This window comes from Lycorma delicatula, chromosome 9 (genome assembly GCF_047948215.1).
Source record: "Lycorma delicatula isolate Av1 chromosome 9, ASM4794821v1, whole genome shotgun sequence".
NCBI lineage: Eukaryota > Metazoa > Arthropoda > Insecta > Hemiptera > Fulgoridae > Lycorma > Lycorma delicatula.
This window is the reverse complement of record NC_134463.1, coordinates 87,050,059-87,072,302: the sequence shown is the minus strand read 5'-3', so window position 1 is coordinate 87,072,302 and position 22,244 is coordinate 87,050,059. Positions and strand designations below refer to the sequence as shown.

The window sequence follows — 22,244 nt, the reverse complement described above, 5'->3', positions numbered from 1 at the left end:
TAAAAAAATAAAGTTCATTTTTTTTCTGGGTAGACCTTGTAAAGTTTACTAATCACTGGGTTCAGATTATTAATGGAATAAGAATTACCTCGAATGGTTGTATTAAATGTAATTCAGAATGATATTTTATCAGTAAATTTAACATAAAGACAATAATAACAGACTTCTACCTTATTTGTGATTTTACAAATGGGTAATATAAAATTTTATAGATCTCATAAAGCTTAATTTTCTGCTTGTTCTTTAAATCAAAGCCAGGCATGAGAAAGCTTAACAAATTATTTTCTGATAATTAATTGAACCATAATAATTTAAGTTTATTGATCTTTAAATAAAACTGAAGTAAATTTTGTAGTTTAGCTAGGATTGTAGACCAAGAATTCAGAAACGTTTCAGGTCACCGTACCTTTACCATGGATCTAGAGTTGTCCATCCAAAACCTTATAGAACACTCCAGGAAAGAAAGGATAAATGAAAAGGGTTAGGGAAACCTTTATTAGGGAAATGGTGGAAAAGGTATGATCAGCCCATAAAGAAACAAGAAATAAACCATTCTCCAAAAGGATGCCATAAAAGTCTTTGAGATATATTGTGATTTTTGCACCTAATTCTTTGGGATGTAGAATATTTTTACCCAGCAGAGTTACAATATAAATTACTGAACAACAATTTTGCACTCTCTTAATCAGATATATGCTGCAATAAATTGCTTTTCTCCCTGATATTAAAAAGCCTCTTTTGGTAAAGCACAGGTTAACTTTCACTAAGGGAAACTCTCACCCATCCTTTGAATTTTGTGGAATTTCAATATCTACATGAGCTATAAACCATTTCAAAATAATATCTTGATAGTTCTCCAAATAATATTCAGACATCCTTCAATATAATTTAACGCTTACTGTTTGTAATACTCATTTTATTTTCTGTTTTTATATTCCATAAAATCTTGGATAAAAAAGTAGAATGTATAGATGTTTGAAGTTAACCTTATTGCTGGTTTATATTTAAAAAACACTTGACAAATGTAAATTATAACATAATCCATTAGTCTGGTTTTTACATTGAGCTTTAATTGTGTGCATTTCATTTGCAAATATTATATGTGCGGAAAATTGTATAAAGAAACAAATAAAGTAATAAATTTATGTTTTTAACATTATTAATATCTTCCTAGGAATATTTTCAAATTTTAAATGAATAAAGTCAAGTTGTAGCAAGATAACTTGACTTATCAGATAATAGAGTTTTTCAAGGTTTACAATAAACTTTTTATAATATAGTTGATATTATCATAAATTCTCTGTGTAGAAAAATAATTCTTTAACATAGTTGTGTTTATTAATTTGTATAATTTCTTATATTTCATCTTTTATTAAATAATTATCATGATACCCTACTTGACCTTTATAGCTTAATCTGGATTCTCATATTTTTAATCTTTTAATTTAGTTAATATGTGTGAGTGAGTATACACATGCACACATACACTTACATAACAGTAACTGACCTTTATCAAGAACTGGGAGCATCATTGCTTTTCATCAGAATGTTTGAATCTTTGTCAGATATTGGGATTTTCTCTCAACAAAGAATTTTGTTATCGGTATTCCCATACACAAGCTTAAGCTTACCTGTTCAATGAAAAATCAATAAATTGTTAATGATAACGGATTTTTTATTTGTCTTCAGTCATTTGACTGGTTTGATGCAGCTCTCCAAGATTTCCTATCTAGTGCTAGTCATTTCATTTCAGTATACCCTCTACATCCTACATCCCTAACAATTTGTCTTACATATTCCAAACGTTTTTTTTCCTACACAATTTTTTCCTTCTACCTGTCCTTCCAATATTAAAGCGACTATTCCAGGATGCCTTAGTATGTGGCCTATAAGTCTGTTTCTTCTTTTAACTATATTTTTCCAAATGCTTCTGTCTTCATCAATTTTCCACAACATCTTTTCGTTTGTCGCTTTATCCACCCATCTGATTTTTAATATTCTCCTATGGTGCACGGCATTTCAAAAGCTTCTAGTCTTTTCTTCTCTGTTACTCTGATCCTCCAAGTTTCACTTCTGTATAAAGCATAACTCTCTGTATAAACATACACTCTCAAAAATGTTTTCCTGACATTTAAATTAATTTTGGATGTAAACAAATTATATTTCTTACTGAAAGCTCGTTTCACCTGTGCTATTTTTTATTTTATATCACTACTGCATCGTCCATCTTTAGTAATTCTACTTCCCAAATAACAAAATTCTTCTACCTCCATAATCTGTTCTCTTCCTATTTTGACGATGTTTAAAGTTAATGAAAAAAATGTTGATCTGTTATTTTTAATTCATGACAGTATCAAATGATTCAGTCATTGAAAATAATTGATTAACTGATAAAAATATTAACGGTTCGTAATTATCCTTGTTTCAGAAATTGATTCAATTCTAAAAAAAAAGTTATGTAATTTCAAAATAGCAAAAACAAAACATAGTTTCGTTCACAAAATTGAAATTTTCTAATAATATCTTTGTTCAATAAGTTAATTTTTTTGAAGTTAAGTAATGCACAGTTAGAGGCAGTACTGGTAATGATACTTTAGAGTGAAGGTGACATTAGAAATGATTTTGTCACTTTGAATTACCAAAATATCAAAGAAACATTTTATTAAAGGTAAAATTACTTATGATTAATATGCAGTTTTAAATATTATTTTATTTTAAAATTGTACCACCGTAATTCATTCATTCAATATCGTAGCAGATCTTAAAACACAACTATTTTCGATACAAATAAATCGATACTAAAAATACTATCGATTATCTATTTAAAATCGTATATATGTTTTTTTGGCCTTGTAGTTAAAATTAAACATACATATAGACAAAACACATGGGTCAAATCAAATGGTAAACGATAAAGGTCAAAATAAGAAGAATTTTTAATCCTATATATCCTCCTTACCGATTTATTGATTTTGAAGCCAACTTATCTTCTTTTGTTATTGTGTCAAGGAAGGTTAGTTTCGTATTACGGTAATTTGTTTCGTAAATTGAATATAATATATAAATAATAAATAAATTTAATTTATATTTAAGCTTTCAGCACTGGTACTGAGTGAATTTGCATGTGGATATTATGGATCTTGATGAAGATGTTGAGAGTGTGCCATCTTTAAAAGATGCCTAAACCCATATTAACCAAATTTATTTGGGAAGATTTGCTGATATTTTTTCACTTTTCCTTGATCAATTTTCGTCATTCAAAAAACGTATTTTTACACAAGAGATAATCAATTTTGAACACCTAATAATAACATTTCGAGACGCATTCGAAGTACTAGCAAAGTACTTTTTTTTCTTTTTCCTGTTAGCCTCCGGGATTATCGTTCAGGTATTACTTCAGAGGATGATATGTATGAGTGTAAGTGAAGTGTAGTCTTGTACAGTCTCAGTTCGACCATTCCTGAGATGTGCGGTTAATTGAAACCCAATCACCAAAGAACATCAGTATTTACGATCTAGTATTCAAATCCGTATAAAAATAATTGCCTTTACTAGGACTTGAACCTTAGAACTCTCGGCTTCAAAATCAGCTGACTTGGGAAGACCCGTTCACCACTAGACCAACCCGGTGGGTTAGTTAATGAAGTACCAAAAAAATGTACTGTAATTTTTTTGTAATTGTAATTTATAAGTGCTGGGTTTATAAAATTAATGATAAGATATTTTTTATTATAAAAAAATTTGGTTCTACCGATTTTTTTAAGAGTAAGAATTTATAGATAATAAAAAAATGAATATTCTAATGATTGGTAGTGATATCTTAAAATCTGTTCATGTGATCCGTTTCAATAACTTATTAAAAAAAGATTTAACCTGATAACATAAAATATCTGTGTTTCTCTTTAAATGATATTTTTATTAAAATTATGAACAGAGAAAATTTTATTAGAAAAAATTTAATTTTAAATTATTAAAAAGTAAAATGTTTTCTTACATAAGGTTCAAGGTTTGAAGCTCAATTAGGCTTGGACAGAAAAAAGTTTGCATCAGGTTTTTTTATCTTGTTGATAAAACATAAACAGATAATTCTGAAGTGTGATTTTGGTACAATATTTATTGTTAATTATGATGAAATGGATGCATTATTAGAGATAAAAAGTGTATATATATGTATGTATAAATTAAATTACACTTATAAATTAAATAAATTGCAAAAATTAAAAATTACATGTTCAAATCAAAGAAAAAAATATTTTTTCTTGAATTCAGTTAGTTCATTTGTTTTATTTCATTTCTGTGTTTATGTAATCTGTAAAAATATTTAAATTAGTAACAAAATTAACTTAATTCAAGTTTAGTATTAAATAACTTACCTCTTAAGTTCTAAAAAAGACATAAATCAGTCATTTGCATTAATAAATTTTGTTAGCATACTTGATTGTACCAGTCTAAAAATTTCAGTTTATTACTTTAATATAATATATATTATGTCTTATATTAATTATATTTATATATTATATATATATATATATTTTTTTTATATAATCTCATTTTTACTTCCTTGTTCAAAGTAAAGGAAGTATTGTGATCGCTAAAAATTTTGGTTTTCAGATTTCAATGGAAATATCCATTTTCACTAGTTTCAGCATGACATCTGTACATACATATTTATCTCTCATAACTCAAAAACGATTAGCTGGAGGATGTTGAAATTTTAGATTTAGGTCTGTTGTAACATCTAGTTATGCACCCACACTTTTGATTGCAATCAACAGAACCTAATTATCCAAAAAATTTGGATTTGAACTTTTTCTTAATAAGCAGTAATAAGCCCTCATTGAGAGCTTTTCAGTGATACTGAATGATGTGGTACATATTTTCATTGGTTCCAAAGTTAGAGCCAAATAAAAGTTTAATTAATGAAATATTTGGATCTTACAATTGGAAGGCACATTGGTTCAAATCTGACTTCATCTCCTTTTTTTTAATTTAAATACATTGATTTATTTATAATTATTACCTCTCGTTAAAAAAATTTTTACAGTAAATAATAATTCAATAAGAACAATTAAAAAAAAAATATGAAAAAATATCAGAAGTTATTAATGAAATAAAATTTGATATACTTTTCATTAAAAAAAAAAAAAGTGTATACGTAATTTAATAGGCGTACAAGAAAGCCATGTGGTGTCCACGTCATATTTTTTTTTCATTTCAGTTCATGCCTATAATGTGAAATATAATAATGACAATATTTTTAAACTGTTATTTTAATAAGTTTTATTTCATTCCTCACCTACCACTAGTGTAGAGCTTTTTCAGAAAATCTGCAATTTCCCAACCTGTACTACCCCTACAATCTCCATAACTCTTCTCCACTTTAAATTACTCTTCCAGAGGTTCTAGAACATTGTCATTTATGAATCTCAGGATCAGCTTCTCATTTAATCATCTAAATTCTAAAAATTATTAATTTTTTTGTTGCTACTTTTTTCTGGATCAGTTCATAACTAATAGAGATTGAACTCAGCACATTATTCCAATGGTGGAGCTGTCTCCTACAGTGACAGTTGTCACTGTGATAAGTTAACTTCCTGACACTGGCAGTTTGTAGTGTGTCACTTGTCCCCGAGATATCTGTGGTATTGTTACATCATTTATTTACAAGATATAAGCGTAATTTTCATTCTTCCTTTGCATAAATGCACTTGCTGTGCTATTTCTTTTTAAGTTACATACTGAAGTTAACTGTGAGGCTAAATGAATTTTTTGTAGATCTCTTTTTATTTTTACCAATGACAGATTTCCATTGTCCAGAGCCAACATTCTTTCCATGTAGTTTCCAAAGCCATTATGAATTATAGAAGCTAAAATGTGTTGTTCCATGAAAGTACATATTTCTTCTTTTCTTTTTATTTAATTTATGATTAATTCATTATATAATCATGATCATTATCTATTTTTGTAGTTTAATTTTATGTAATTGGTAGATAAATTTTAATTTTTCAGTTTTATATCTATTAATTTAACTCCAAAGGATAACTTGTCATAATAATTTTGTTGATTTGTTTTCTCTTATCTCTATGAATTTTAAATATCCATTCCCTTAAAGTAGTGCTTTTTATGTTTGATGTCAATGTATATAACCTACTTATGACATGTAACCTTTTTTTGATACTTTTGAATGGTTTTCTAATAAAATTTATTATAAAAAAATTTATAATAATTAATTTGTTTTATTTTCAAGTCTGAAGGAAAGTACATGTTTTTTAAACACATCTGCTGTGAGATTTTCATTGTTTTGTGGGTCAAGGTCAAAATGATAATTTCTTAATGCATTATTTAAATTTATTTTATTAAATACATTTTGTAACATGTAAAATTAAAATTGAAAAATCTGATGTGGACACTACATAATTTCCTTGTACACCTGTTAAATTAGATATACACTTTTTTTTTAAAATGAAAAGTACGTAAAATTTTATTTCATTAATAACTACTGATTTTTTTCCTTATTGTTAAAAAACTAAATTATTATTTATTGTAAAACATTTTTTACAATCACAGTTTAATTTATTAATAAATCAGTATATTTAAATTAAAAAAAAAAAAAGAAATGAAGTCGCTTTTGAACCAATATACCTTTTCCTTAAGGTCCAAATATTTCATTAATTAAACTTTTATTTAGCTATAATTCTGGAACCAATGAAAATAAGGACCACTTATGGATATATCATTGAAAAGCCCTCAATGAGGGTTTATTACTGCAGTTAAGAATAAGTCCAAAATCCATTTTTTTTTTTTGGATTTAGGGTTTTTTGGACAATTTTGGTCTAGTCAATTGCAATCAAAAGGGCAGGTGCACAAGTAGATGTTACAACCGTGCTAAATCCAAAATTTCAACATCCTCTGGATAATGGTTTTTGAGATACATTTAGATGTCATGCCTAAACTAGTGAAAATGGATTCAGGGATGGTCAAAATGGATATTTGTGTTGAAATCTGAAAACCGAAATTTTTCGTGATCACAATACTTCCTTTATTTTGCACGAGGAAGTAAAAAATGAAGGGTTGTAAACTTCATGTCACGTAGTTTAGAAGAATCATATTTACTTCTTCACTAATTGGCAATTATTTTTATCCTTTAGTTGTCATTCATTTTTAAGTTTCTTGCAAAATTTTCTTTATATATCATTTTATATATTGAACTACTTTAATTTTATGTCATGTTCTTATAATGTCTTAATTAGGACAGTTATACTGGTGTATAAGTCAGATGTGGTCCAAGTTTAATGTAAATTAAATTAATTTATTTAAAATTAATTAAAGAAAAGTTTTCCTGGTGTAAAAATAATAATAATATTCAAATTTATTAAATTTTTTATATTATTCTGATTAAAAATTTTAAATTGTACGAGTATGTATCATTATTACACATTTAAATATATCTCCAATAATATCTTTAAAATTATCACATTTTGTGTTACTTTTTTAATTAATTTTACAGATTTAATTTTTATTTATCTGTTATATTATTTAATTAAATTTATCTTTACATTTTTTGATGTTTCTGTAGCAATAATTTTCTTCTGGTTTATTGTGATTATCCTAGTAATTGCCAGAATAGTTCTGTGTGTTACGTGTGGTTCAGTATCAAATCACACACCTACCCATTATTGACTGTAATATATATATAAAAAGTAAAAATTATTATGTATTGATTTAGATAATACATTTATTTATTGATTAGCATTCTTAACATATACTTTCTATAATGTGGTTTTACTTAAATTGTTGTATTAAATTATTAAAATAAAGTTTTTTTTATTGTACCAAATTATATTGAAATATTTAAGGTGTTCTCCATTAATGTAAATTGTTTAATAAATTGCTGAAAACTGTAAGCTAATAAAACCTATGTAGTAGAAGAGAAAATAGATGTGAAAGTATTGTTCCTGGTATATTTTTATATTTAATAACCAAAACACCAACTTTACATTTACTACAGTTGTTAATTATTACAAATTAATGCATTGAATGATTTTGAAATGGCCTTTACTAATATACTTTAGGTTTGACTTGCCAGAAACACCATCATGATTTAAGCAGAGAGAGAAAGATGGAATTAAGAAAAAGAGGGTTGTAGCAGGAAAGTGGAGGGAGCAGTGTGAGAGACATAATTTGGCACATATCCTAGTAAAATAGTACTACAAATAGTACCCTGTACTATTTATTACTACTTCTGAACTAGAACTAGTATAAATTTATCTATTTCTACCTCTATTTTTTCTGACAGTCAGTCAGCTGACTTATTGAACTTGACTTATTTTACATGCTAAACATAGTTAATTTCGGTATATATTACTGCTTTCATTAATTTTGGCTTCTGCTCAACACATTCATAAAATTCTAAGTTATTTTTTTACTGTGGACTAATAAAAATTTAGGCTTATAAATTTGTAAAGAAAAATTCCATCTTTTTGACTGAAGGCTGATTGTCTGTAAAGCATTCATGTCTGTAATTTTAGTAAATTAAGTATGTTTTAGTATTTTAAAAGTACTAAAATTCTTTTTAAACAAGGTCATTATTTATTGATTTTCTTAATTTACTTTTTCTATTTAATGTTTGAAACAATGAATTAATTTTTAAATGTAGGCTTTTAAAATGTTTAAAATTTGTTGTGTAATGAAATTGGTGACCTACAAAAGTATTTAGAGGTTATATGAATGTATTCAAATTGTAATTTTCACATCTGAAATAGTTATTCTCAAGTTGTTGTTATTTTTAATTTTTATTTTTTTGTTATAATTAAGGTTTATTATTTCTATTGGACGAAAACAATACTCCTTTATTTTTTTTTTATTTTCTTTTAACTTTCTTTTTCACAATTTTATGATATTCCATCTGTAAGTATGTTTGCTGTTATGATGTAATGCATTTTCCAATTTGTATTAAACTTTTTTGTAAGATTCCTTGCTATTAGGCAGAACAATTTGTATAAAAAATTTTCATCATACTTTCTCATTTAAAATGACAAATCTTACATATCTTAATTTTTTGTATACACAACCATATAATTAGGTTATCCATTTAAATAATCTTTTTTATTGTTGTTATTATTATTATTAATTTTAAAAAGTAAACTTTTGTTTCTCCTCAAGAGTCTGCCTTGAAAATGTTAAATTTTGTTTAGATTGGTTATTAGGTAGTAAGAAAGGAAAGGATAACTGGATGAAATTTCCTCCAGTCAATTTCAATTAATATTCTTATTTTGTATTTGGTTTTAGTTTTCACTTAATTAAATAAATTTTATTATAGAATTGAGTTCATTAAATTCAGTACAAAATGACTGAGGTGTACTGTCACAGAGCTTCTATTGTCAATTGATTAAGTAAAACTTTTTAAAAATTAGGGTTTTTGGACGGGGACGTATATTGTAGCCGCTCTTCATCTGAAACTGGAGAATTTTACTAATGTATTATTTAAATCCATTAAACAATTATTATTTTAAAATTGTAATAAAAAATTGTATCGTTCATTGTATGAACGATAGCAGATTTTTATTATTTTTGTTTTTACAAGAAATACATAAATTTTTGTAAGATCAATATCATAACTAAATTAATTAATTAATTTAGTGATTAATTTAATCTTAATTAATTTTTTTGTGATTCACCATATTAGTTTAAAACTAGATGATGGGAATACGGGATTAAAATTTTATAGCTTAGGATAAAAATAATGCCTGACCAGGATTCAAACCAGGGACCTTTCGGGTTAAAAGCTGAGATGCTACCTTTTCACCACAGAGGAAGAAGAATAGCGTTAGAAAATTAATTGCCATAATGATAATTTTCAATTAGTATCATTGAAAAGAAGAATTTAATTTTAACTTCTATCTAAATATCCAGCATCATTGTAATGCTGAGCATTATAGTGTTTCATAGTAATCCTGAGTTGTGTAACTTTGTTTTCTACTCAGGGAGGGTACATGCTCAAAATTCAGCTATTTGTATTATAATTTAATGTTAATGGCTCTTCAATTGTGTTTTTTTTTTTTTTAATTACTAATAGCCACCATTTGATTGTTACGTTCAAATTAAAAATACATATCAGTGACTACCAGTTCCACATCAACAAATCTGCATAAAATGTCTGGATGATTATAAGGTATCACACAAATCATTGCAATACTATTTTATGTAAATGTTTCCTGTCTTCATGTAGGAGGAAGTAATATTTGCCAGATGCTCTTATGATTCCAGGTGGACCAGATGCATATAATATAAATTGATGGTCATCGACCATGACTTAAATAATTGAAATCTTACTTAACTTAAATTTTTATATGGAATTCTGTATGTTGTCACCATTAAAAGTTGTTGAAACTCTACTATTATACAAACATATTACATTTTACCACCGGTTTAGTATTATTTATAGAAAAAAGGAAATGAAATTAAGATATGGCATGTTCTCATACATAAATATAAATTTCACCAAAATTAATTTTTAGCTTAATAGCAAATTATTGATCACTGCTGTGAGCTGAAAAAGCATACTCCACATAAAGGATAAAAGAAATCAGTGAATTAGAATTTTCCTTCTTTCTATTTTCTGTTTAGTTGTAGAAATCACTTTATACTTTGGTTAGGAGCAATGATGAAATTTCTGTGTGATTGAGAGAATATTTTTTTAATCATAAAATTATGTTTATTTATTTATTTACTCTTCCTGTAGTAAATATAGATGTATGAACAATTATAGCTATCTTAATTTCATTTTTTTTTATGATGAAAAATGAATCTTGTAATGTGTGGAAAAATGGCATATCTGACCTGGATTTGAGCTCAGATGTTTCCTGATTATGATTATATATTTTCCTTGTGGCAGAGCGGTAATTTGCCTTTTATCTGAAAGGTTCTGGGTTTGAATTCTGTTTAGACCTTGAATTCTTCACAAATCTAAAGATTTTCTTATGTATAATTAATTGTCTGGTTCAAAATACCTGCAGAAATATTCATGAATAAATAAAATTAATTGATATTATCTCGCTGCTTGAATTGAACAAAAAATAATATAAAAATCACTCTTGTTTTATTCTGCTTTTTTTTTTTAAAGAGGGAGAGTTAATAAATTGAGAGCACATATTTACAATGTAATCTAAAGCAGAATAATGTTTGAACTGAGTGTGTTTATTTATGATTTTATTTCAAACAAGTTTAAACAAGTATAGGTGTGGTCCTTTTCGATGTTTAAGTAAAAAAATCTAGGTTATTTTTATTATTCTTATTGCACTTTAATGTTATAAGGTATCCTTCTGATATGATTGAAAAGAATTTGGATTATCAGATAATCTGTTTCAGTTTGTATGAAGTGAAAAGATGTTATGAAAAGAGGTTGTTCTAAAAAGTACACAAAAAACCATCAATTTTTTATTTATGCAGATTGCTATATAACAGCCCATCATTGTTAGATAGATTCAAAATATGTTATATACCTTTCTTTCCTTTTCTTATTTTTATTTATTTATTCCTCTCTTTTTTATGATTTAATTAATTATCTATATAAGCATATGCTATTCAACTAACTATTAAGCAAACTATGCATGTTAAATTTGCTTGAGACACCAACCATATTTTTTCAAATATTTTACAGGGTGATTCTAAATTGAACAACAGTCATTCAGGAAATGATTCTATAGCCAAAAATAAGAAAAAAAAGTTTATAAACATAGGTCAGAAAACGGTTCATATGCATGCATTTTCTGCTTGCAAAACATTTAGCCCTGCTTTCTGCCCTCTCTGTGAAATTAGCCTTACTAAAATTCTTGATGTACAAATCGAATTGTAAATTTGGTGCTTTCTTATAGTTTTTTTATCTAAGAAATTGAAAAAAAATTGTTTCAGACGTCTATCTCACTTAAGCTTTAAGGAAAACCGAGTAAAACATGAAAATGTTTTGTCGGAAAATACACTTTTTTAGATTTGGGATAAAATAACTTTGTTAATTTTCTGATTAACAATTAGAAGTTCTAGTTAACTTTGTGGTGAATTTAATTTGTATTCTTTCATAGGTTGACAATTACAGCTGATCAACAATTAAGTTTAATGTCTAGTATTTGAATAATCATTTGAGAGAGTTTGTACTGTTATTGTTCAGTCAGTCATTCACAGAAGGTGATATCACAAATCTGTTTTCATTTGGAGAGTTGACGGACATGTTGTTAACTTATGATAAAGTAGATAAAAATGGATCGGCTGCTGTACATGAATACCAGGAAAATTATGCAGATTGAAGAGTACCAGATTGTAAAACATTTGAGGCTTTGGAGAGGTAAATTCGAGAAACAGGAGGTATACTTAAACCGCAACAATTTGTTGCTGGTCATGAACATTTTGTGAGAAATGTCAACAATGAAACAATATTGAATGCGATACAATTTTATCTCCCACCTCAAGCACCAGAAGATTGTTGTATGGCTTTCACGTTTCACAATCAACAGTGTGGCAAACGTTAATGGGAACAACAATTACACCTGTTCCATGCAACACGTGTACAAGAGTTCTTAAGTTTTTCTTAAAACCTGATTGAGATAGAGATCTAGGCTCACTTTTATTCAATTTCTTAGATAAAAAACCATAAGGAAATGCCAAATTTATTCCTCAATCTGTACACCAAGAATTTTAATAAGGTTTAATTTCACAGAGAGCAGAAATCAGGGCTAAATGTTAATTAAGCTATGTTAATTTTTATATTACTTAGCTAATATAAACACTTTTTCTTTTTTTGGTTATGGATTTGTCTCCTGAGAGATTGCCTTGTAATTTGGAATCGCTGTGTGTATATTTTTAAAGTCTTTTTTTCTTTTTATTTTTATTTCATCAGTGAACCTGAATACTATGCTTGAAGTATTATTTTATAATTCAGTTATTATGCCTTTTATTTTTCATACTTTTAAGCATTGCACAATTTCTGTTGCAGAGAGCAGTTCCTGATGTCGTTGAAGCAGCCCAGGACTGTGATTTTCTAGTTTTTGTCTTGCCTCATCAATTTATTCGAACAATTTGTTCTGCTTTATTTGGAAAGATTAAACCAACTGCTGTTGGGTTATCACTAATTAAAGTAAGTATATTGATTATGTCTGCAGTTTTGTTATAAGTGTATAACAAAGACAGATATGAGGTTTGATAAAAAAATACGGGGAATTATTAAATTTCCCAGGCTATAAGTCCAATTGTCAGAATTTATTTTTTGTTGTGATGGCACACTTGTCCCTAATGTATGTGTATATTGATAGCCATATTGGATGCTTAGTTAATTGTTGCCTGTCGAAAAGGTGTTTTGGTATGGTTGTCGATTTTTAACTTACATAACAAAGAATTTGCATTAAATTTTTTCTTGAAGAGTTCAATGAGAGTCAATAAGGATTACTGTCAGAAGAAAATGCCCAGATTTGTGGCAAAACAATTCATGGCAGTTGCACCACGATAATGTACCTACTCACATTTCATTGCTTGTTGGTAAATTTTTGGCCAAAAACAACACCTTTATGATGTCTCAGCCAGCATGGCCCCCTGTGACTTCTTTCTATTCTCCAAGCTGACAAAAAACCATGAAAGATGATGTTTTGCCAGTATTGAAAAGATACTCAATTAAGTCAGAAACTCTGAAGGAGCTAAACATCATACCGTAAATTGTGTTCCAGATGTGCTTTGAAGATTGGAAAAAACACTGGTACAAATGTATTACATCTGAAAAGTAGTACTTTAAAGGTGACAAAATATATATATTGTTATATTAATAAAAAATTTTTTGAGAAAAATAAAAATTTAGTGTATTTTTTTATCAAACCTGATACGTGTATTAGATAAGATCATCTGTATTCAATTCATTCATATTTTCTGAAATATCACCATAATATATTATAATTTTACAAGTTTCATTAGATTGAGCTATTCACAGTTCCTTTCCACTTCTATTTTACATAAATTGTCTGTGTACAACTTCTCTCTATGAATAAAATTCCCTTTCAAGCCCTATCATTGATATCAGCATCTTTTATGATCTCATTGGTATCTTTTTATTCTCATTGATAATTTTAAAGATTTAAAAAATGAACTATTGAATTTTAAGGATTTTTTATTTAAACTGATCCAGATGGCTACTGCATTTGACTATAGTAAACTAACTGCAATTAGTATAATAATTCTATATATTCAATTGAAATACAAACAAGAAAAATTGGTACCAATGTTTTAATTTTATGTTAAATAAATTAAAACATTATTAATGTTTTTAAATAAATGATGATATTTATTTGTATGCTATCATTTAGTAAACTATTTATTAACTTTACAAAATTAAATTTTGACATGATCAAATTATTTATCAGCAGTCAGAATTCACGTTCCAGTTAATTATTGGTGAGATTTTATTCTTGAATTGGATTTAATTTCTTTTAGCAGTAAATATGATTCTTTATAAAACTCTATTTTACTACAAAGAATAGCGCTAAAGAGTATTGTTATGTTGTTTTCTGTATAAAATAATAGATACATTAATTTCAGAGTTATAAAGCTGCTCACCGTCCATTCTTTATATCATAGAGCGTAATTTTTTTTTTCATATTAAGTATTAAAATCATATACTTGATGCAGTATTGCATTGTCGTTTGCTATTTGTAAACTGTACCTTCTGTATCGTGAAATATCAATAAAGCTTTTAGTCAGTTAGGTTTCAGTCAGAGAAAAAATTAAAAATTATTAAAAGTTTTACCATTGTTATATGTTATCACTTTTATGTACTTAAATTATGTTATTTTCTCAGGGTTTTGATAAAGCTGAAGGTGGTGGAATCGATTTAATATCACACATAATTTCTAGACACCTTAACATCCAAGTATGTGTTTTAATGGGTGCTAATTTAGCTGGTGAAGTAGCAGAAGAAAAATTTTGTGAAACAACAATTGGTAAGTTGAAATCACTTTATTTTTTATTTATTTCTTTACTATTTGTTTAAATATAATGTGTTCTGTTTTAGATGATTTGGTAAGAAACCAGATTTATCTCATTGGTAACCAGTCTATATATGCTTAGAATCAGGCTGACCCAAATCCCATGGTTCTTGTCCAAGTAAAGATTTCGAAAAGGGGAAGACTAGATAAAGTATTCTTATTGACCTGAACTATAACATAGGAATATAACCCTTTTTAAATCGTGATTATTGAGTAGAAATTACAAACGATGAGTAAACACTTAATTCAATGATGTTTTTTTTTTTTGGAAAAGTATCAGATTTGTTTCATACTAATTTTTTGATTTTTCAGTGAAAAGAACTATCCATTCTTCTATAAAACATTCTTGCCAACTTTTCAAATTATTCATCAAAACATTCTAAAGGTTACCTACATTTTATAACTTTAAGAATTACTAATTCTTTTAGTTTTTTCCGGATTACATTTGTCTTTCAATAGCTTTATATTACAAGAATTTACGTTAATAAAGATTAATTAACTCATAAAATGCAATTTTAACATCTTTACTGTTAGCATCCCGTAGACTTCTCCATTGTACTTTTTTTTTCTTAATTAAACATATATTTTTTATTTATACATGTGTAACAGTAGGTCCCAGGTTTGAATCCTGGTAAGACATGGCGTCTGTTCATACACTACAAATTTCCACTGGGCTGATGACAATAGCTGTTGATACCCGCAACTTGTTATAATTTTTTACTAGCACCACAAAGTAATGGTGAGTTATCCAGTTAGTAGAATAGGATTTTCTTGTAACCTTCCTTGTACCTTCTGCCATTAATTTTAACTTTTTTTTTTTGAATAATGTAATAATAGTATGAAATATAATATAATCTAATGTTTAATATTGTAAATTTAATTTTTAATATTATTTATTATTTTTAATCTAATATATAATCTATTATAATTTATAATTACAGTATAGCCCAAAAGTCACTAGAATATTTTAATAACTTTTTCAGTCTTTATTCATTAATTTTTGTACTTTTACAAACAAATAATTGAAATAAATTTTATTCATTTATTTATAAAAATTATATTCTTTAAATATCCACCATTTTGCTCTTCACAATGAAACGCTATTTGTAAGGTGTGTACCATCAACTATTGTAATGTTTCTTTGCTCATTCCTTCAATATCATAACAGATGTTGGATATTGAATCCAAAAATCTTCAATTGTTGAGTGATCCAAGGATTGTTATAGAAAACTCTATCTTTTAAGTAGTCAACTTGGTTGGTCTTCAAGTGATAGTTATCCTTGTTAGAAGTGTAAAAGCCACTCATATATATATATATAAATGTTAAGTTCGTTTTTGTACGCTTCAAAAACTCAAAATGTTCTGCACCGATTGAGCTCAAATTTTAGCATGATATATAACCCGCATCAAAGATTGTTTTCATCAATTTTTAATAAATCTATCTATCTATTTTTAATTTGTACAGTTTTTTAATAGATAAGAGGTTAATAAATCATATGAAAATATTAACAAAGGAAAACCAATCAGATCAATGCAAGATGGCCGCTGTCAAACAATCACAAAGAGCCCATATGGCCGTTGCCAATGTAAACAAAATCACAACTGATTAAGTAACAAATTTCTTTGAATTATATTTAACAGCTAAAACATTGTATTTTATTAAAATAAAGAAAAATACCAAAACAAAAAGAAAAGCCACCAAGAAGGATGACTTACAGTAAATAAATTAAAACACCCAACTTTCTTATAACCCAGATAGACTAAAAACAAAAAAAGTCGAAATAGCCAAATACACAGAAAATAATATCCCTACATAATGACCAAAAAATCCTTTGTTACGTTAAATATTCACTTTTGTCTGAATTTACAGAAGGCATTTACAATGAAGCATTGATAAATATTGAAGACAAGTGCTTAGCTAATGCAAATTAAGTTCTTAGTCAATTGGGAATGCCAGCACCCACCCGAGTTGCGATTGCTTCATTTGATGTGGATTTACGCTGTGAACAGAGTTACAACATTGGTGATCTTCAGTCATATGTCCAATCAAACATTCCCAAATTAACACGTGAACAGAAAGGCATTTATGATCGCCAGGAGGAACTGGGAAAACATTCCTCATTAGATTGATTCTAGCAACGGTTTGATCAAAAAATGACATAGCCTTAGCTCTTGCTTCGTCTGGAATAGCTGCGACATTGTTACCAGGTGGAAGGACTGCGCATTCACCTCTGAAGTTGCCATTAAACATGCAAATCATTGAGACTACCACGTGCAATATTTCCAACGCATCCTGTATGGGAAAAGTATTACAAAAATGTAAACTCATTGTTTGGGATGAATGCACGATGGCACATAAAAAATCGCTAAAAGCTCTTGATCGATCGTTACGAGATTTGCGTGGAAACGTTCAACCATTCGGGAATGCTTTGATATTGCTCGCAGGAGATTTTAGGCAAACATTGCCTGTAATTTCTCAATCGACACCAGCAGACGAAATAAATGCTTGCCTGAAATATTCAACACTGTGGCGACACGTACGTACATTGCAATTGACTATGAATATGCGTGTCCAGTTAATTATCCAACGGAATTTTTAAACTCACTTGATCTGCCAGGGATGCCGCCACACATATTAAAATTGAAAATAGGTGTGCCAATTATCCTGTTGCGGAATATTAATCAGCCAAAACTTTGCAACGGCATGCGACTTGCAGTTAAGAAATTGATGAAAACGTAATGGAAGCAACGATTTTAATGGGGCCTTTCACAGGTGAAGATGTCCTCATTCCTCGAATACCCATGTTCCCGACCAATACACCATCTCAATTTAAAATATTGCAGTTCCCAATTCGATTGGCATTTGCAATCACAATCAATAAGGCTCAAGGTCAATCTTTAGAATTGTGTGGTTTAGATTTAGATGCGGATTGCTTCTCACAAGGACAACTGTATGTTGCATGTTCCCGAGTCGCAAACCAGATAGCCTTTATATCTACGCAGACAGTGGAAAAACAAAAAATATTGTATATCCACAAGTATTGCAAAATTAAACTTCTATAAAACGTATGTTTTGTTTTGTTTTTCATTTCTCATCCATGCAACCACAATGTGCCACAGTGAAGCGTGGCAGGGTACATGCTAGTATATTTATAAATATGTGTGTGTGTGTGTGTGTGTGTGTGTGTGTGTGTGTGTGTGTGTGTGTGTGTGTGTGTGTGTTATTTAAATCTTCTTTAAAAATATTTAGTACTATTTGCATCAGTACTATTTCAGCAGCTTTTTTCTCTAAGAGGAAATCAAATTTAATGCAGAATTTCTACTCTTTATGATCACCCATCCCATAAATTGAAGAACACATTTACAAGCAACTAGGAAAACTGACATGGAACGCCTTACATACAATACAGAACTATGCCGTTTGACAGACTGCCATAAAATGCTGTAAGCTTGCTACAGGCAGAGTTCACAACTACATCTAGATAGTGCATCAGATGCAGAATCAGGTTAGTTTTGGGTACCTTCTTATATATGCTTCTATAAGGTTTTGGTTTTTTTTTTATATACACATTGTTCAGTTCAGAATGATGTATATATAGTCAGTCAAGATCACCTTTTAATTTTCTTTGTAAAATCCTTGACCATTATAAAGAACCAAGAATATGCGTTGTGCAAGTATGTTTGGGCACTGTATAAGCACATTTTCATTGTAATATTGTTATTACTTTTCTTTTTTTAACAAATTTTTGTATTTTCATTTAAAGAGTTTTCTTTTCTTATTTTAGGTTGTAAAGACAAACGACTTGGTCCTGTATTAAGGGATCTTATACAGACTAATTATTTTAGAGTTGTCGTTGTAGATGATGTAGATACTGTTGAAATTTGTGGTGCGCTTAAGGTTTGTATCATTCTCTTTTTTAAATTCATTTTTATCGCAGTTGATATTGAAAATTTAAATATGATAATAAAATAATAGTCATCTAAAACTGTGTTATAATATTTTTAAAAAGATTAAACATAAATAATAAATACATTTTTAATTGACCACTTCTATTTATAAATTATAATAGTGAAGCTAATCTTATGGATTGAAAGGTATTGTGATTAATTGATGGAGTCTGTTCCTGTTTTTGGCATTTTATTATTCTTTTTGGATTAAGTGTGGATGTTGTAGGGACAAATATAATTTTAATTGTTCTTGAATGACTGTAATGAAAGTTAAATTAGAAACCTTGAATCTAAGTAAAAATGTTGCACTGTTTTTAAAAATGACAAGATGGATTTTCAAGACAAAATTTTGAATTTTATTAAAATGATAATTTTTTTTTTGTTCTGAAATCAATGATTTTGGATTAAATGTAACTGATATTTTATGTTCGTGCATTAGGCTGTCTGTTGGAGTTCCATTCCATATTTGAAAATAAATGTTTATGATGACTAGTTTATTTTTTATGTTTGGAATCATGAAGTAGAAAGGCCGTTAGTGATGTGAGGGACAGAGGTTATTATTTATATTAAAAAAAAAAATAAAAAAAGTTTTAATCATGTATTACATGTTTTTTATCTTTTTATTTGTAGTTATCATTGAAAGAATGTTATGTATAACATTCAATGATGACTTATTAATTATTATTTATTGATGATTTTATCAAATGTTTGAGACATAATTGCACTACTTTATATAATTATTTTGTTTATCTATCTTTGTTTGCACTTTTTAAAGGCATTCGTTATATTACGTAAATTACTGTAGTAATACAATGGATAATTAATAATAAATGAATTAATGTAATTGTTAAAATTTTGCTGTGATTTTAGAACTCAATCTTTTACTATAAAATCTCAGTATAACACAAAGTTTTTAAAATAGCTGCACTTTTTTTACAATGTAGTCATACATCCAATGGAGGATTATAATTAATTTTGAATGTTAATAAAATAAAATTGTTTTTATTTTTTTTTCATTTTAGTAGAATCTTTTTCTCGAAAAGTGTATTTAATTATTTTCCATTTGTTTAATGTTTCACTTAGTTCAGGTTCATTTAGCATTTGAATTTTTTGAAACTGGATAAAGATCATTGGTGGATCCCTGAATGTCTGGGGGGATCATGTTATAAAAATTGGAAGTTAGTTTTAGCATTACATTTATTTTGGCTGTTTCTATTTGTTAAATTGCGAATAAGCTTGATTAGTAGACTAAAGCGTAAAATTTCTTCATAAAATATTAAGAATTTAAAATAATTCTTAGTTTTCTATATTGTTTGTTTAAAATGCAGTTTTATTTATAAAGACTTGCTACTAACAAAAATAAATTTAAGTTTTTATTTTGAAATATTTCATGTTGAATTAGATGACATACCCTACAATTAAGATATCCGGATAACATTATTGATGAAAAACCATTTAAACCTATTTTTAGGTAATTTTCACAAAGGTTCAATTAATTTAGGAATAATTTTTAGGGTTGTAGGTAGAAAGAAGATTTATCACTATGCTACTGTGGGTTTTATGAACTGTTACTAAACGAATATGATATAAGGTTTGTTCAGAAAATAACCAAACTTTATTTATTATTAATTTTACATAGTATTATTATTGGTCCTTGTCCCATTCAAAGTGCTCCCCTCCCCTATTCACACACTTTTCCCAGCGATGTTTCCACATCGCAAATCAGTCCTGGATAGCTTCATTTGATATGGTGCTTAAGGTCCATGATGAATTAGCTTTAATGACATCAATAGTCTCAAAACAGTGTCCTTTTATCACTGTTTTAATTTCAGAAATAAGAAAAAAATGCAAGGAGCCAGGTCTGGCAAGTAGGGAGGACAGTCATATGATTTTTTATATAAAACTGATCAATTGACAAAGCTGAGTGTGCGGGCACATCATTTTGGTGAAGGAACCATGAGTTATCTCGCCACAACTTTGTCTCTTATTGCAGATTTTTTTCACATAACCATTGTAAAGCACCTTGATAGTATGCACAGTTCACTGTTTTACCTTAAGGCAAGAGTTCAAAATGCACATTTCCATTTAAATCGAAAAACGTAAAGAGCATCACTTGGACATTGGATCAAGACTGACGTGCTTTCTTTTTGCATGGAAATCCATTGTGATGATTGAACTTTTGTCTCACGTCTTAGCTGTAAACCTAGCTTTCATCTCTGGATATGGTCCTTTGCATGAATGTATCATTATCATTGGCTTGTTCAAGAAGTTCCCAACAAATATACACTCCATGGTTCTTTCTGCTGTTCAGTCATCAAACAAGGAACAAACTTTGCTGCAACCCAATGCATGTTCAATTTTTCAATCAAAATGTCATGGCATAACGCAATTGAGATGCTAACCTCTTCTGCAAGTTCTCTGAGAGTCAATCGGCGATTTGCATGCACCAGATCGTTGATTTTCTGAATGTGGGTGCCATCAGTTTAAGTCGAAGGCCTTCCTGGTGGAGGGGTCATCTTCAATCGACTGACAACCACTTTTAAATCATAAAAACCATTCATAATATTGCGTATCACCCAGAACATTATCTCCTTAAGCTTGAGTCAAAAATTAAAATGTTTCTGTGAAGATTTTCCTCAGTTTCACACAAAATTTTATGTTGTATTGTTGCTCCTGAAAATTGCCCATTACAAAAATCACTAGTAACAGTTAAAAAATGCACTCAGTTAACAATAACATGAAAACTATATGAGATATCAGCAATTCAAGAATATGTGGTTACAGAGGAGGTTATGCACACAATGCTGCCAACCACATATCACTAAATATCTTCATTGGTGCATAATTAAAAATGTTCGGTTATCTTCTGAACAGATCTCGTACATCCATTTGGGTTGATGTACTATACTCTACAATGCATAGTCTGATATTACTTTATGAATTGAAGCTAACACTAATTCAGTTTGTAAATCCTACCTATTATACAGTGTCTTGTAATACACTTCTATACATTTTTTCAGTACTCCAATTAATCTGAAGTCTCACCCACTTACATAGTAAAAGGAACAGGGATATATGGTAGTGCTGTACAGTTATAGAATGATTGATAATGGACCATTTTTTATTTTTTTATATAGGTATTGATGCTATCAAAAATTAAATCCCTTAAAGAAGGGATTAATTTATTAATCTATTAATTTATTAATATAAGGGATTATTAATTTATTTATGTAGGTTATACACATTTTTTCCCTAATATTTACATAATCACAAGCAATA

General features: G+C 28.2%; 1 protein-coding gene across 2 annotated transcripts in view; it reads left to right on the top strand.

Annotated features, from left to right (window-relative positions):
• Positions 1–22,244, top strand: part of Gpdh1 (Glycerol-3-phosphate dehydrogenase 1) — a 142,667-nt gene that overhangs the window by 80,991 nt on the left and 39,432 nt on the right. For both annotated transcript variants that reach the window (XR_012757570.1, XM_075374423.1), the window contains exons 3-5: positions 12,986–13,126; positions 14,831–14,972; positions 18,803–18,915. Coding sequence is in view for 1 of the 2 variants with exons in the window: in XM_075374423.1 (XP_075230538.1) it covers positions 12,986–13,126; positions 14,831–14,972; positions 18,803–18,915 (396 nt within the window). In the remaining variant the exon portion in view is untranslated. The remainder of the gene's footprint in view (positions 1–12,985; positions 13,127–14,830; positions 14,973–18,802; positions 18,916–22,244) is intronic.